Source organism: Cryptotermes secundus, unplaced genomic scaffold (assembly GCF_002891405.2).
Source record: "Cryptotermes secundus unplaced genomic scaffold, Csec_1.0 scaffold277, whole genome shotgun sequence".
NCBI classification, from domain to species: Eukaryota; Metazoa; Arthropoda; class Insecta; order Blattodea; family Kalotermitidae; genus Cryptotermes; species Cryptotermes secundus.
The window spans coordinates 320,138-336,214 of NW_019720164.1; the positions used below are offsets into that span (position 1 = coordinate 320,138).

Below are 16,077 nucleotides of genomic sequence, written 5' to 3' on the forward strand. Positions count from 1 at the left end.
AAAAAAAAAAAAAACTAGTCACCATAGCACCTTCCAAATTCGAAGCGGGGTTCCAAACTAAACGGACCTCCGTTCGTCATTCCTTGCCACCCACACCCGCAGCGATGACAGCAATCCTGGTTCTCTAAACTCCGTAGATTTTACAATAAAACACCTATTATAAGAATGAAGGGGTTGCCGTCACACAAACAGAAGTTTTTTATTGTTAGTTCACATATTTCGGCCTACATACACCATCCTCAGGTGATTCTTGAGGAAATACACAACCCACCTGATGATGACCTACCTAGGCCGAAACATACTGTGAGCTGATCATAAAAAAAAACATGTTTTTGTTGTGACGGCAAATCCATTTCTATTGTTAAGGACAAACAGCATGCACCACTCCAAAAAAAAAAATAGTCTAATGAAAATAGTCTTCCGGCGTCTTCATTCTTGCGTATGGTGTCATACAGACAACACAAAATCACGGCCATGATTTCTGGCGCGAAACGCCGAAAATGGCGGGAAGCTTCCGCGCGCAAAATCTCCTACGTTATCGGCTGTTGTGAAGTGAATGTGAAGAAAACTATTTTAGATACCAAGATCAATGCTGCAAATCTACGTGCCAGCTGTACAAACTGCCACACCATTGAATGTCATCGGAAAGGTGGGGCAGAGAGAGAGAGAGTGACAGCGTGTGTTCAGGGGCATTCACAGCACAGTGGTTCGAACCAAAGAGCCTTGGGACTGTACTAACCCACACAGCCTCTGCGACTTTTGAATTTTCAGCCCATATTTGTAAGAAAATGAAACCCTAATTCAAAACCCTAATTCAAAACGCAGAACGCGAGTCTCTTCTGGAAGTATAACTACATACATACATATGTATGTATGTATATTTCGCTCTTAGTTCGGAAGTTTTCTGGCGGCACCAACAAGTGATAAGAAAAGAATTGCATATTCCCATCGTTTAGACCATTTCATGTCTCCCAATTATATGCTCATATTCACAGTGTTTGTTATACATACATATACAGGATATTTCACGACTTTAGAGCATAACTGCAGGAGGTGATTTCCTAGGTCTTTGTGATCAAAAAAGTTCATATAAACATGTGACCGATTTTGGACGGTTAAGGAATTATGACCATTTTAAACTCAGAATAGGAGGTAACGATTACTGACAATAAACAGAACAAAATAATAAACCAGCATAATACATGATACATTTAAAGTATGACTGTAAAGTTAACTTCGTGAAATTACCTTTAATTTGAATTTATTGGTGCTTAAAGCTGATTTTCGAAAATGCCACCGCCGGCCGCAACACAGGCTGCCACTCGGTTGTGAACCGCGCCGGACATACCAACACACCCCGCCTTAGGTAGCTCTCAAGTGTCGAGATAACGAGAACGCTCTGTCTGTAGCTGGCTAAAAATAGCGACCCGACAGCTGACAGACGCGGTTCACACGAGGTCGTGTATGGGAATGAAAGAAACGGTCACAACTCCGTAACCGTCCAAACTCGGACACATGTTTATATGAACTTTTCTGATCACAAAGACCTAGGAAATCACCTCCTGCAGTTATGCCCTAAAGTCGTGAAACACCCTGTATATGTATGTATACGTGTATATAATATACAAATATTTACATGGAGCGAAATATTAATGTCGCATTGCTAAGATTGTATTAACTGATACAGTATCTCAGGGTAAAAATACACTCAGCAATAAAGTTGTTACGTGAAAACCTAACTAAAGAGACCATACTTTACAAGGTAAAGCTATCCTTGTAACAGGCCGCTGAGGTCCATAGGGTTGTGAGACGTCGACGCTCCCATATTTTCTAGACAGCCGGCTCACAGATGGCAGTGGTGATGTCATCCTTAAGAGCTGGCCGCCCTTTACCCCCCAGGAAAATTCCTGTTACTCATTTCTGTTAAGAGGCTGAGTCGACCACAAGGACATAGTGCAACTGGAAAGATTAGGTAAATTGAAAAATCTAATAAGCTGATCGTCAATCGAACCCGCGACCTTATCGCCTGTAGCACAGTGCCTCAACCACGTTACCGCGTGCCCCATCATAAGAGAATAAGGCTCTACATGTACAAGTACAAAACACGTGTGGCCTCCTAACGACCTTTTCTAAGTCGAATTTAAAGGTAACTCCTTAACATGGCATTTCTCATCTGTGTTTTATTGTGTACGATTCAAAGTTTGAAGCCCGTCTTAAAGAACTATATTGGGATTTTGATACATGATCAAGAAATGAATTGCGATTTTTACATTCAAGTACAAGGAGCTTTAAAAGAGATCTTCATGGACGCACACGTGTACTCACATTGAGGTCATGTATCTCTATCCTGAAAAGTCGCTATTTTCTACATTAATTATATGTAACTTTTAATTCACTTTTACGTCGCAGCAGACTTCTCTCGAAAGCCACTACCATAATAAATCTACATAAAACTGTTTTTCCAATTACCTGTAAAATTTCTCTTCAAAGCATAATTCAAAACTGTTTACATTTGAAATATAAAAATTCATATAACAGACAATCATAACTGTGACGCTGAATTAACAAGCGAGCATCGAAATGTAGATTCTACAATGACAGTGAAATGGTATGCAGACGGGGAAAGAAATCGTGCCCTTCGAGATACTGCCCACGGCATTCCCGTGAAGATCGACAACCATGAAAAAACTGACAGAATACCCGATCTCTTGGTAGATATTCTAAACAAGTATTTCCAGACTACGAGATAGGGGTACTTTTTCTAATTCGTGAGGGAAGTCAACCCGACTCCGTTTGGTACGCCGGCCACTAATGGGCCTGTTACCGATTAAGTGTTCTCTTCACAAACTCCCTTACAACTGACTACTCGTACTACTCAGAGTCAGGGTTACTTTACGACTGGCGGTTTACCGCCAATCAGTTCGTCTTAGTATCAGGCCCCTTGAGGACCACGACCAGAGATTCCTATTCCCAGCTGAACACTGTGGTAATAGTTCTTATGTAACATCCTCTCTGACGAGAAGATGGGTTTGTCTCTTATAAATACACCTGACCTTTCGTCAAGTGTATATTTCGCACATATAACACGTTATCGAAAATTCTTCCTTTTGCACTACACACAAGCCCTCTGTCAGTACGGGCTTTACAGAGTAGATCATGCCTAACTTACATATCTTGTGCTACAACGAAAACTTAGTCACTGGAACTGTCGTAAGCTTGAACACCGCCAAGTTTAAGCCTCTTATATTTTACTACTCAGCTGTTGTCCTCGTTATATGGCCTCTTGACACGGACCGAATAGAAAACACTGTTTCCAGCAGTTCCTCTATTGCTGCGCATGAACTCGCCGTAGGAACCTGTTTATTTCACGGTCGCTGCCTAGTAACGGGTCTACACGCTACAATATAATTCAAAACACGAAACTTTGTAATTTCTATAGCTTTAATTTCCTACGCCTGAAAAGTACGACTTCCATTTATATATTCAACTGACTCCGTTGTTTTGTATATCTTAAACGAATACATCTCAAATACTCATACAACAGAAGGGAAAGAATTCGATACAGGTGAACAAGCAACTGCCTGTAGAGAACCAAACACAGCTGCAGCGTTATACACGGTCACAGATAAACTATATTCATACAACTGCATGACTCTTTCGTCTACACACTGTCTTGTAAAAGTGTGATGAAAATAATCATCCATTTGGAATCGAATAACTTCTGGTTCACCTCTCCTAAGTAAACTCGCATCAACATGTAACCCTAGCAATCGATGGGCACACAGTTCAGCTTAATTTTTCAAGCAGCTTGCCATGACTTGCTTAACAATATATCGAATACTCCACGCGTTTAAAGGCATCTTGTTACATTCGGGCAGGATTTTGACATTTTACGGCAATACAGGGTTAACTTTGAAGTTCTTGCGTAGAAACAAGCATCCCACATGTTTTCATGGTTCAGTGGAGAAAAGAATAAAACCATAGAAGTTCAATGTAGAAAGTCGATTTCGTCAGCAAACCGATCTGCGCGGAAGAAATTCTCAGTCCCTTGTTAAGCACTGTATGAATTGAATTCTGTTACTTTTCTAAAACACTGTTGTTATTGGAACAACAAAGTGGAAACGATTAATGATGATCATTTGGTCTAAAATTACCAAAATTGAGAAAAAACCCACCACTAAATTATTTTCTTCGTCACTTCCTCTAGGTTTCCCTAGCATAGGATCCACAAACAAGAAAAACAGAAAATACGGAAATTTTGAGCATCCTACTGATTCCACTCTAATGGTTTTGAATTGGGGTCGCGGAAACCAGCTTTCGTATCCTAACTCCGGTCGAATTTGGTCAGAACTGGAGAGTATCCTGATATTCACTTCAACTTCGTTGGCCGATTGCATAATCCAAACTTTTTACATATTATACCTTTATATTCCAAAGGAATTTTATGCTAACCTAATCCAGACCGGCACGTTGTGGTCGAATCAACAGTGGGATGTGCAGGTGAAGAAGCCACCCAGTCTAACTAAAATCCAAAAGTCGATATCGAAGCTAACACAGATATAGACGCCAAAACAAATCTAACGACTCCTAAACGACAATATCGAAACTGATAGAGAAGCCAATCATACACCGATGCCAGAGGCAACACCCATATAGCTTAAACTGTTCTGGCCGCGCCACAGCTCAAGCGGTTAGTCGCTGGCTTCCCACCGCGGGGGCCCGGGTTCGATCACGAGTCTGGCCAAGTGGGATTTGTGGTGGACAAAGTGACGCTGGGGCGGGTTTTCTCCGAGTACTTCGGTTTCCCCTGCCAATCTTCATTCCACCAAATTCTCCATCATCATAATCACCCAGAGCAGGCTACAATAGGCCAATCAGTGGCCGCCGTGCCGAGTGGACCCAGTTGGACTCCACCCACCACTAAGCGAATTAAAAAAAATTACCTTGAACTGAACAGCGCCTAAGTGAAAAGAACCAAATTGAAACTAAGGAAGTGAACACTCGACATATCTGAAAACGCCGTGCAAGAGGATTCTCCTCCCCAATTCTACGTGTTCATAATCTTTCACATCTGAAAAGTTGTAATGTGACATAATTTTATATTTTATAAAGGCCTTTCAAACAAAATACGTATTCTCGCATAATTTAAACAAAACATCTTGGCTAATTTTAACAGTCAAACGCCATTTTAATTTCAAATTTCGTATATTAGTTATTTCTTTTATTCTTAAATATAAGAAAGTTATGCCTTTAAGTTTAATAAACGATTCATAATAGAAGCCTACAAATAATTCTCTGATACAACACAACACTTTTGAGCCATGTAAGCCGAAACTGAAATCATAAAAGTCAACCAATTCCAATATCCTTCAGCAACTCAACCATCAAGAAAATCCGCCATGAGAACCCCAAATCTCGTCTGTTGCTGCACTCACAAATGTGGCCTATTTGACTGTATTCAATTAAGTTCATACTTTCACACCCTATTTTCCAAACACAAACTTCAATATTATTCTTCCTTTTATAGGCTTCCAAGTGGCATCTTTGCTTAAAGTGCTCCAGCCAAAATTCCACACACTGTTCTCATTAAAATCATGCTCTGCAAACAGGGCTGATTTACAGCAAGGGTGGAGATCCTGGGAAAAATATTATCTTCTGTCCATTTTTACATTTTGTAATAGACAATACATTACAATTTGATACAGCACAATTTTTTTTGTTAATAAAAGCAAAAAGCATAGGAAGAGATTAAAACCACAATCTAAAAATAGTCTTGTTTTAAAATTCTGTTCCAAAACATAACATGTAACATTTTATTTGCTCATACCAGAAGTATGAAATGCCGAAAATAAAAGGTGAACGTCCCTGTGATCAATTAATTAAGCACTATGCCATGAAGCCATACAGAGGAGTGAATGTAATGGCTCCACTTACTTGAAATTATGGACGTATACAAAAAAAAATTCATATTTCAAATTGGAATAGAACCTCCTTCCAACTTTGCTTTCAGAGGCGTTCAAACACAATGTACTGATGCCAGCAATGTGAGGGTCCCTAAAATCATTGAACCCTGGGCAGCTGCCCATTATGGCCACTGAGTAAAGTGACCCTGTCTGCATACCTCATCCCCACTGGCTTAATCGCCCTAATGAATGAATGAGGACTGAAAATTCTGATGAATCTTATTTTCTTCAGTCCTTTGTTACTTCAATTCAAATATTTTTTTCCAAACTGTGTCAAAAAAATCTACATTCATTCTTCATGATTCAGAGACCTGGCTTCAGTAACCATTTAACAAAATTAGGAACAATATTTACAAGAACTGACAAAAGGCTGGACACAATTCATACACAACCTTTAAACTCTTCTTGTAGTTTTCCTAACCAATTTGTGTTAAGCCACATAATAAAAGGAATGTATGACTTACAATGCTTGAATGTGAATGACAATGTATACTGTTACCCATAACAAATTAATTTAATAATTATTAAATTAATTTGTTATGGGTAACAGTATACAGTATACAGTATTGATTATAATCAATTTAATCAATGGAGAAGATGTACAGAGTCTTTGGCAGCTTCCACAAGTCTCAAGTATTTTATGCACAATCCCTGACCAGACTGCAAGCATAATTACTGCATCAGAAAAATTATACGCTAAATTTCCCAATAATCTGGGGCAAGACTTGAACAGCTACAAGCCTGAATATCAGAGAACTATGAGATGTAACAATGATGGGTTTCAAGCTGAATGCCCATAATGTGAAGTCCCATATAATCCTACTTAATAATATCTGCTATGACTGGAACAGTCTGTCAAAAACTCAACACTAAATGGAGGTGGGTGTTCATCTTCGTATTCTTATGTGCTTTACCACTGACCAAACAGGCCCCACCATATCCACTGGATATTTTAGCACATAAGGCCCCAGAACCATTTTGGATGTGGTGGTAAAGAGAAAAATTCCATCCCTGATCCTCCAGTCCATAACAATTGCTCAACTGTGTTATTCTGTCCCATTCCAAATATAATTTAATTATGATAAAGTGCTAAGTAACCATGCATTAGACACATTTTTCTTCAGACTTCCCATTAATGTCATTTACTTTCAGATTTTAAACTCAGCTAACTAAATATAGCCATCTGATATAATTTTCATTTCAGTAGCACAGAGATCGAGTGGATGAAGACAACTTTCAGTGCAAACATGTTCAATAGAGTTCACACATAGTAAAATTTTACATATCATAACTTGGGGAGACTTTGCTCTTTTGGGGTTAACACTGTTCAAAACTGGATGAAGGCTGTAGGAGAAAGTCCGGGGATTTGAAGACTGAGACAAGTTGAGGTAAATTCTTTTGTGTGATTTCAGCAGTCTCTGAAACCTTCGTTATGGTCATCTTATGGCTCCAACAGGGTACTCTAGTTAGAGATGATTTGAAGCTGCACTTAACTTGCTTATATCTCTTAGTTTCAAGCACTTTTCCAAAGTAGGTGTGGGCTGTTTGTCAATAAACTTATAAAAAGTTGTTTTTTTTACTGTCTTATTAACAATTTAAATTTCTTCGCTGGGGTAGGTTTGCTCCGAATTGGGGGGGGGGGCTGCACCAGAACAAAAGCCAATTTAATATGGTGATTAAATGTGTGGTCTGTCAGTCTGTGGTGTTCCTCTATGAGGGAAATATTTACATTTCCGCCATTGTGAAAAGTCTGAAGTCATGGAAATGGCCAGAGAAGCCAGATCCTCTTGAATATGGAGTGACATGCTAGGATTCTTTAATTCTTTGAAACTCAGGTCAAAGTAGAATTTTATTTCATCCTGGAGCTATCAACATTTTTTTAGTTCAGACAGTCAGTGGTTTACAGTGTTCTTTATGTGTTCTTGTTATAGTACTGGCAATATAACACTCTCTAATGACATTTTCCAGTGTAATACAATACTTCTCTTTAAAAATTATGTTCTTTTGCAATTTTCACTTTGTTTCTTATGACAAAGGTCCTTAAAGCTGGAAACAAATTTTTTGAACAAGTATTTCAATTCAGCGGTGAATATTTTACACTTTAGAAAAGGATGCATCACACCAAGATGGATTCTCTTGTTGTTTATATGGTATCTCTTCTGTGGTGCAAAGTATCTTAAACCCCTTGGAAATATTGCTCCAAAGTTTACCAAATATGTAATATACAAGAAATGAATGAAATGAACATACATGAGACAGACCTATGCTTGCTACATGCTGTATGTTGGTTTCTTGCTTGGCTTATTCTTACACCCTGAAGATGGAGGCGAGATATTCCTCTGAAATGTCGGTTGGCTTTCAACAGACTATCTGGTGTTATATTCCAAAAGATAGGACTCTCTGAATCATGATACTTTACTACTTGAGTTTAGCACCATTTACTTAGGAGTAAGACAAACATTTCAGAGCAACATATCACTTCCATCTTCACATTCAAAGAACTGGCCAAGGAAAAAACCAGAAGAAGGCCGCAACTAACAGTTTCATAACGCAAAGTCTTGAGACATAAACAACCCAGCTTCAATTCTACAGATGCATGATTTATGGCTCTACATGCCCAGTCAGATATTCTGATTATGCAGTTATTTCAGCTGATTCAAATGCACATAACTCAGCTTTATTAACCCAACATCATTCTTCAGAAATTTGGATTAAACGGAAATTATACTGAGGAAGAAAGAACCAGGAAATAAGAACTGTCAACATTCATCCAACATGTCATGTCCAACCCAAAGAATAAACATAACATAACCAAGTGATGTCAAACACACAACTGACCAGTTAATTAATGAACATTTCTTGCACAACGGTTTTTGCCATTTTCTGTTTGAAAATATCTGCAGCAAGAGAAGATGTTGTAAACTACACTTATGATATATAAATATGCCTAATAATGATGTCTCGAGGAGAATCAACTACACCCCCCCCCATGTTATTTAACTGGCACTTTCAGTACTGAGACCGTATAGCACCTGGAGAGTCAACTTGCATACACTGACTGCTATAAATAAATCAAGCAAAAAACTTGGATTTCTATCCTCTAAAGGCCAATGAAAGTCCCCCAACATTTCAGAGGAGCATGTTACTTCCATTATCAGAGCTGAAGATGAAGATGGTATGTTTCTCTGAACTGTCAGTTGACTTTTACACTACATGACATTATATACCAAAAAATAAAACTGTTGATAACTACTGCTGTGAATACCTAAGTCCATCATTCTTAGTAGTATTACATACAAGGATCCTGGCTGAGAAAACCTATTTTCAATCTGCCGCTGGAAACGTAGCTGCATGAACCTTTATCAGGTATGCTGCCCTTGCCCATGATCCTCCCTGTGCACCCCACACATACATCTGCTCCATGACTATTTCCGAAATATTTTGTCTATTTGAAACAATTATGGCAAAAGTTGATAAAATTCTAATATGTAAAATATGCCCATTGATCACGACAACTTTATACTTTCAAAAAATAACTGATAAAATTAAACTTTCAATAAATCAGTTTAATTTATTAAAATATTGTAACACTATATATTTCAGCCCTTTATGACCATCATCAGGCATTTATAAGCAACAAAATGTATTCAGTTTGTTACTAACTTGTATGATGCAATGGATCCATTGCTAATAGTCTTGTCATATAAAAACTTTCAACATAAGATTGTGATGCTTAATAATACCAAAATGCTGTTGAATACCAGTAAACCTTGTATAAATCATTATTATTTTTACTTTTTTCTAAAAATTGTCTTGATATTTATATGGGTTTTTATGGGTGGGAGGGGGTAATACTTTTCTCCTTACAGGGAGATGTGGGTTGTCTGAGTGTTTGTTGTAGGTGTTGATGTTTCAAATTTTGGTCCTTTTATGTAGATGTTGATGTTATTTGGGTATATGTTGTTGGTGCTGATCACAACGTGTCATCCTGCTTAGGTGATTTACTTTTTTTTATCATTCTGTGGTGAGCTCATTGGTCATGTTTTTAGTTGCTATTCTTTGTCAGTAAGTTTTTAGAGTAGTGGAGTTTGTTTATGTTGCTGTTTCTGGTTTCTTTATTGAGGTGCGATTTAGTTGCTTATGTTGTGTCTGGTTAGATTATTGAGAATGATATAATTCACTCAAAAATCAAATAGGCATCTAGAACCATGCATATATGCCATTAATAAGATGCAAAGAGATGCAATTAACGGTTTCCTTTGAGCAGGGTGGTTCTGCTGAAAGTTGCAGACTCTGTGGCCCAATATACTCTATGAGGCATGATTCTAATTTCAGAACTGAAATTCTCCCTTCCATATTCTTACATCTACAAACTAGCTGTGTGCACTGAGTATTCCTACAGTCTCACACACTTAAATCCCTACACAAGGATACATGATGACTCTTAATTTCCATATGAATACTTTGAACATAAAGATTCAGTCACATCATATCCACTTGTGCTTCCAAAATATTGCCAAACTGCACATTTAATTTTTACATATTTGCTGGCTTGGGAATGGGTAGCTCTCATGTTACAATAACTACTTGCCAAAACCATTACTTAGACCAGTGACCTGCGGAGTCAGTTTTACATCACTACCAATGACAGAAGGGCTTGAGACCTTACAATCCTGGACACATACCAATTCAGAAGGCTAGGATGTGGGTGGTACCTCCTTACACCTGATGTAACTATAAAACACTCTACAAGTAAAACAGAACCCATCTCCATCTACCAAAAACACACACTGCAAATTTCTTGAAAATATTTAATAAATTAGCATATGCATTAATAGCATTAATATATTAGCATTAAATGCTAATACAAATCCTTATTTTGCTAAATGGCAGGTTATGATTAGACGTTCAACCTCACACACGCCCAATATCGTAGTCTAAAAAAAATATGCTCTCCAACTTCTTTCGATATATTTCATCTGAATTTATTTCAGACAAGCATCATACGACAGTATTCATTACACGGTGAAAAATTACGAGGTTCAATTTTCACATGGCATGCGGTTGACACATCCCTGGAAGCAGTGTTCATTAATAAACGGTTTTCTTGTTAATACGTAACAAATTATTACGAACTGCACTGTAATTTGACGAGCAGGCTGTACCATTACAGCTCTTCGTGTACGTCAAGCTTCAACTTCGATCAGCACAATCACATGCTGTTACATAGCCACGCCCTCAAATACTTGAACTGTCACAACGCAGCAGTCAAAATGTACGTATGATCTTGAAAGAAACAAGGTGAAGCGAGTGGTCACTTCATGAATTCGGAACAGCAGCGGGGTGTAAACTGCGAAATATTTTAACACGCATACAACCTAGGGATGCGAACCACTAACCTCCCGTATACAGTACACTCGGCCTAACCGTCAGAACTCGCCGCTCGATCAGTCTCTTGATTTTATTCCTCTGCCAGTGCCATGGCAAGTTACCAAAAGCGTCTACAAAAATAGGCGCCACTTCTCCAGTGTTTGGTACTTTGCCGACCCCACCTTTCTGACCACGTGGCTTGCAAAGCGCGGCATGGGAACCTACTAGGCAAGGTAGGAAATGTCAAGATCAATATTGTATGTACTCACCGATATTCACAATTCGTATCGACTCATCATCCTCCAGGAACTTAAGCGCCACGGAGACATTCTCTAGTTTTTGTGATCTGAAGGTTGGCCGTTTGTTATGTTTCGGTAGCCTTTTGCCGGATAACACTTCAATGAGGGTTATAAGTCGCAAGCCATCACATAAATCCGTTTCCAAGTTGCCAATGTGTTTGTTGACTGTCTTTAAATGTTCGTTTGCCCATCGGGTGAAGGTATTTTGTTGGATACGTTTCCATTGCGCATCTTCTGCTAGTTCACGCTCCGTCGCAACCATTTCGTCTTGTTCATCTGTACTGCAACTCTCCGCTCCTGCTTCATTATTATTATTCATTGTGTACGGTTGATAAAAGCTCCACCTGGTGAGGATATCCCAGAACCACACGGCGCTGCGCCTGCAGAATATGCAACAGGCACTAAATTGAAACTTTTAGCGCCACGCTTAAATCAGGTGTACTTCTAGACCAGAAAAACAAAAGGAAATAGAATACAGAGGAATTCAAAGCCTGATCTTAAATAAATCAACATAAATGTGTAATTTATATACGACTTTCCTATTAAGGTCTTCTTTCACTAGCTTGTGCACATACAGTGCCTAAAATAAAACTTCAATCATACACTGAAAAATAAGGCATGTTTCCTTACATAATTTAGACTATCAGCATTTGAAATTAATTGAATTAAATAACTTTAATAATTATTTTTATTATTAATTTAAATAACTGATAAGGATTGCATCAGGTAATCACATGATGTTTGTTGGTTTTAACTAATGAATGTTATTCCGAATAGGACACCACCTCTCTGCCTTGTTTACGTTATTCTAATTAATTATTCTGTTGTGGCTTAGTGAAACGATATTCCTTCGCTTTCTATCATATGCCTGTTGGAAGAAATGTGGAAGTGATAAAACAACCTGGTGAAAAGTCCAACAATCACTGCTACTGGGCCTGAAGAGTATACAACCAGCAATTCAAGCACTAATTCAAACACTATTTACTGCGCCTTAGAAATAACTTGCCTATGTATATTTTTTCACTACAATGCTTCTCGAACTTTCTTCCTCACTGTCTTGCTTTCGACTGAGCTACACCGATCAGTCGGTGCTAAGAATAACTAGAATGTTCCCCTCTTCAAGGGAAGATGTGGAGGGGAGTGTTTTGCTTTATGGTCGGTTCACAATGTTTTTGGTGTAGGGAATGTTGTCTTTCGAAGATTATTCGTTATATTGCCTGTGAATAGAATTTTAACTTCAAACATATTTTTTCGGTCTTATCCGCAGAGATGTTCACATGCCGATAAAATCAGTTTAAAAGGACAACCTTTATAACACGCTTATTTCATTTACATAACAAATATTACCATAGAACTGGAAAATGTTGTGGATGTTCTTGTTGCCACAATGCTAACTATTCTGGAACTTTCAGCATCTTATGATCTGCTTATCTTATACACGGTGAACTGGCCTTTAATCACTGTGAACACATGCCCTAATTCTATATACCCCCTCTTCCAATAGTACATCCCAATAAGGAATCGAAAATCACATCTGAAGTAAGGACAGTCTGTTCCCATTTGGGTAATGCCAGCTTTCACTTGAGGCTAGTTCTTGTTCCATATATGGTAAGAGCTTCGGTATGGGGATTATTCATTCACACTGCTCAGATAAAGTACATGACTTGCGACGGGTAGCCATAGTTCGTGTTAAAAATTCGACAAACTATGAACTGGCATTTCTAGCAAGATTAATATGAATAAACACATTCTAAAACTTAACCTGCTCCGTCGTTATAATAATAAGAGAATAAAATTGGTCATAGGGGTGTAAAAATAGGCATATTCTTATTACATACTAGCCTTGCTTGAAAGTGACACATATGACCACTAAAGTAATGATGTCCGCTTTAATTCTGCGTAATTGTTTAACATTTAACAATATTCAGTAAAAACAAAATTAAGTCCATCATTATATAACTCTAGTTATCCTTCCTTACTAAACGAATACAACTTTCCATTATCTCTTAAACATTCGATGAACGTAAAACACAACTACAAGTTAACTGGATTTATCAAGCCAGAATACTAGTATAACATTATATTGACAGCTTAATTCTATATGTGTTCATGTAACTAATTTTTGTGACTTCTGATTTGTTGCGAAGATTGTAATCCTACGTGGTAATAGGGTCCACAAGATGCAATCGGAAAGTTTTGGGCCCATTTGACAATTCTAACTCCAAAGAAGTAGTAAAATATACTTAAACGAAACTAGTCAGTCAGGCTGGACTGGTATGCAGGCCTAATATAAACAAGACACTTGCCGCGCCGTTGCGTGGGTTGCTATAAGAGTGTTCAATGCTGAATGCAATACGAGATAATGTCTGTCTATCTGTGGCTTTAGAGCCCTTTGTTGGGCCTTGGCCGCTTTTCAGTTTCTTAATCCTATATACAGTCGGTAGGACGGGGGACACAAACCCAGAATAAACGCATACAGACAACCATACCTCGAATGGGATTCGAACCCACGACCCCAGTGTTAGAGCGGGCGAAGACTGTTCATGCCTTAGACCGCACGGCCACTGTGATCGGCAAGAGACAAATTTCAACAGGATTAAATGACAGCAAGAAACCAAACTTTAAAAAAAGAAGAACGTAAGTAGCAATGAAAAAACAAAGTATAGCAGAACTAAATAAACTTACAAAATAAAAGCATAAGCAAATAATCACAAACAAACAAGAAGAAGAAAGAAAGAAATCACAACAAGAAAGCAAACTTAACAAAATAGGAGCGTACGCAAATAATTTGCGTTTTTATGTTAAATTTATTTTTGTGACCTATTTGTTCCTCTTGTTTCTTTGTCTTTTAGTTTCCATCCAGCACTTGATGACTCAGGTTCAAGCCTACACACAGAGAGTGGTCAAGTAAAATATGATAACATAATTTAGGATATGTAACAAATAAATATGAAGAAGCTGACCTTCAAGCAATTATGAGACTGCCTAGTGCCATAAAAACGGTTTCATGACCAATTACGCAGCACCTTGGGCATCCAAAAGTACCATTAATAGCAATTAAACTAAGTCAATAAGAGATGTATGACGTTTACGATCTCTGCTCGCCTGGCCATGGGCCCGAAATCGGCCTAAGATATGAAAGCTTATGTGTCATTTTAAATCCGCTCTTGGGCACAACACCCGCAATTAGGAATTTCTGAAATCTGGAGAAATGCGGCATGAAATAATTCCGATAGTTTCACATCGAAAGGGTAACATATGAGTAGCCATCCACCCCTCTGTATTATTTCGCCCACCTTTGTGTAAACCAGTTTCTACGCTTTTTGATACTTTTGATGTCTCTGAAGGGAACAAAAAAAAAAAAGGAAAAAAACTCGGTGGCCTGTAGTCCGCAAGCGAACTATACCGACCGAACGACCGCCGCTTGTCGGCGAAATTAGTGCCAACTTTAGTGGATAGAGGGCGTGGCGTGGACAGCGCAACGGATCCCCAAGGCCGTTAATCTGGGTTTTCTAGACCAAAGCCGCTACTTTTCCTTCCAAGTAGCTCCTCAATTATCCTCACGAGGTTGAGTGGACCCACTTCCAGACCTACTACTTCTCAGAATATCTGGTAGTGCCGGGACTCGAACCCGGCACCTCTGGATCTTTAGGCAGGAACTCTTGACTACTAAATCCCAGAGGTGCTTAAAAAATATCCTAGAAAAATAACTTACAATAATATGGAACTATTACGTACATCTTAATATGGGTCAATTTATTACGCAAAGTCAAATGAACCTGCCCCGTGACAGCCCGATTCACAAGGTCATATATCCAAGCTGGAGACTTCATGATAATTTAAACGTTGATTCAACTTCTCTCTTTACCAATTAAGAAACATTCCACGTTAGAGGGTGGGTCAGTGTATATGTGCCATTGCCTGAAGAACTGAACGACTCTATAAAACTTGCTCACTTGCTCACTTGTGAAGGAATCTGTCCTTCGTCGAAGAAAGAGTTTATCCGGATAAGCTGTACGAATGAATATAGTCATAGGTTAATCAAGAAGGGGTAGATAATTTTTCCAAACAAATATTTTATAGACACAATCGTTGGTATCTCTAATCACATTCGTAAGACTAGCAACGGGTATGAGACTAAAGAAAGCCGAATACTATGACCACCAAAATCCCCAAGCCTCTAAGCAACAGATTATTTCCATTCTTTGTAAGATTTGAGGCTTTCACGGCGGTGACTATGAAGAAAGCAGTCTTCTGGGATTTGGCACCGTGTATATGTGGTGTTTACCGACGTTTCGGAGGAACGTATCGCCCCCATCTTCNAATATTTTGATCTCAATATACTGAGAAAACCCTATCACAACAACTGCGACAAAAACGACATCCTAACGAAACATGAAATGAAGTACTACGCCGAGAAAAAGCAATTGTCGTATGAAGATATT

At 38.5% G+C, this 16,077-nt stretch overlaps 1 protein-coding gene across 4 annotated transcripts in view; it reads right to left on the reverse strand.

The window, feature by feature from the left end:
* The window catches only part of LOC111867150 (filamin-A), a 308,902-nt gene extending 296,200 nt beyond the window's left edge, over window positions 1–12,702 (reverse strand). For all 4 annotated transcript variants that reach the window (XM_023856756.1, XM_023856738.1, XM_023856746.1 and 1 more), the window contains exons 1-2: window positions 12,639–12,702; window positions 11,603–12,012 (exon numbers count right to left, since the gene is read on the reverse strand). In XM_023856756.1, the coding sequence (XP_023712524.1) occupies window positions 11,603–11,951 (349 nt within the window). In that variant the 5' untranslated portion in view covers window positions 11,952–12,012; window positions 12,639–12,702. The remainder of the gene's footprint in view (window positions 1–11,602; window positions 12,013–12,638) is intronic.
* Window positions 12,703–16,077: the final 3,375 nt, after the last annotated feature.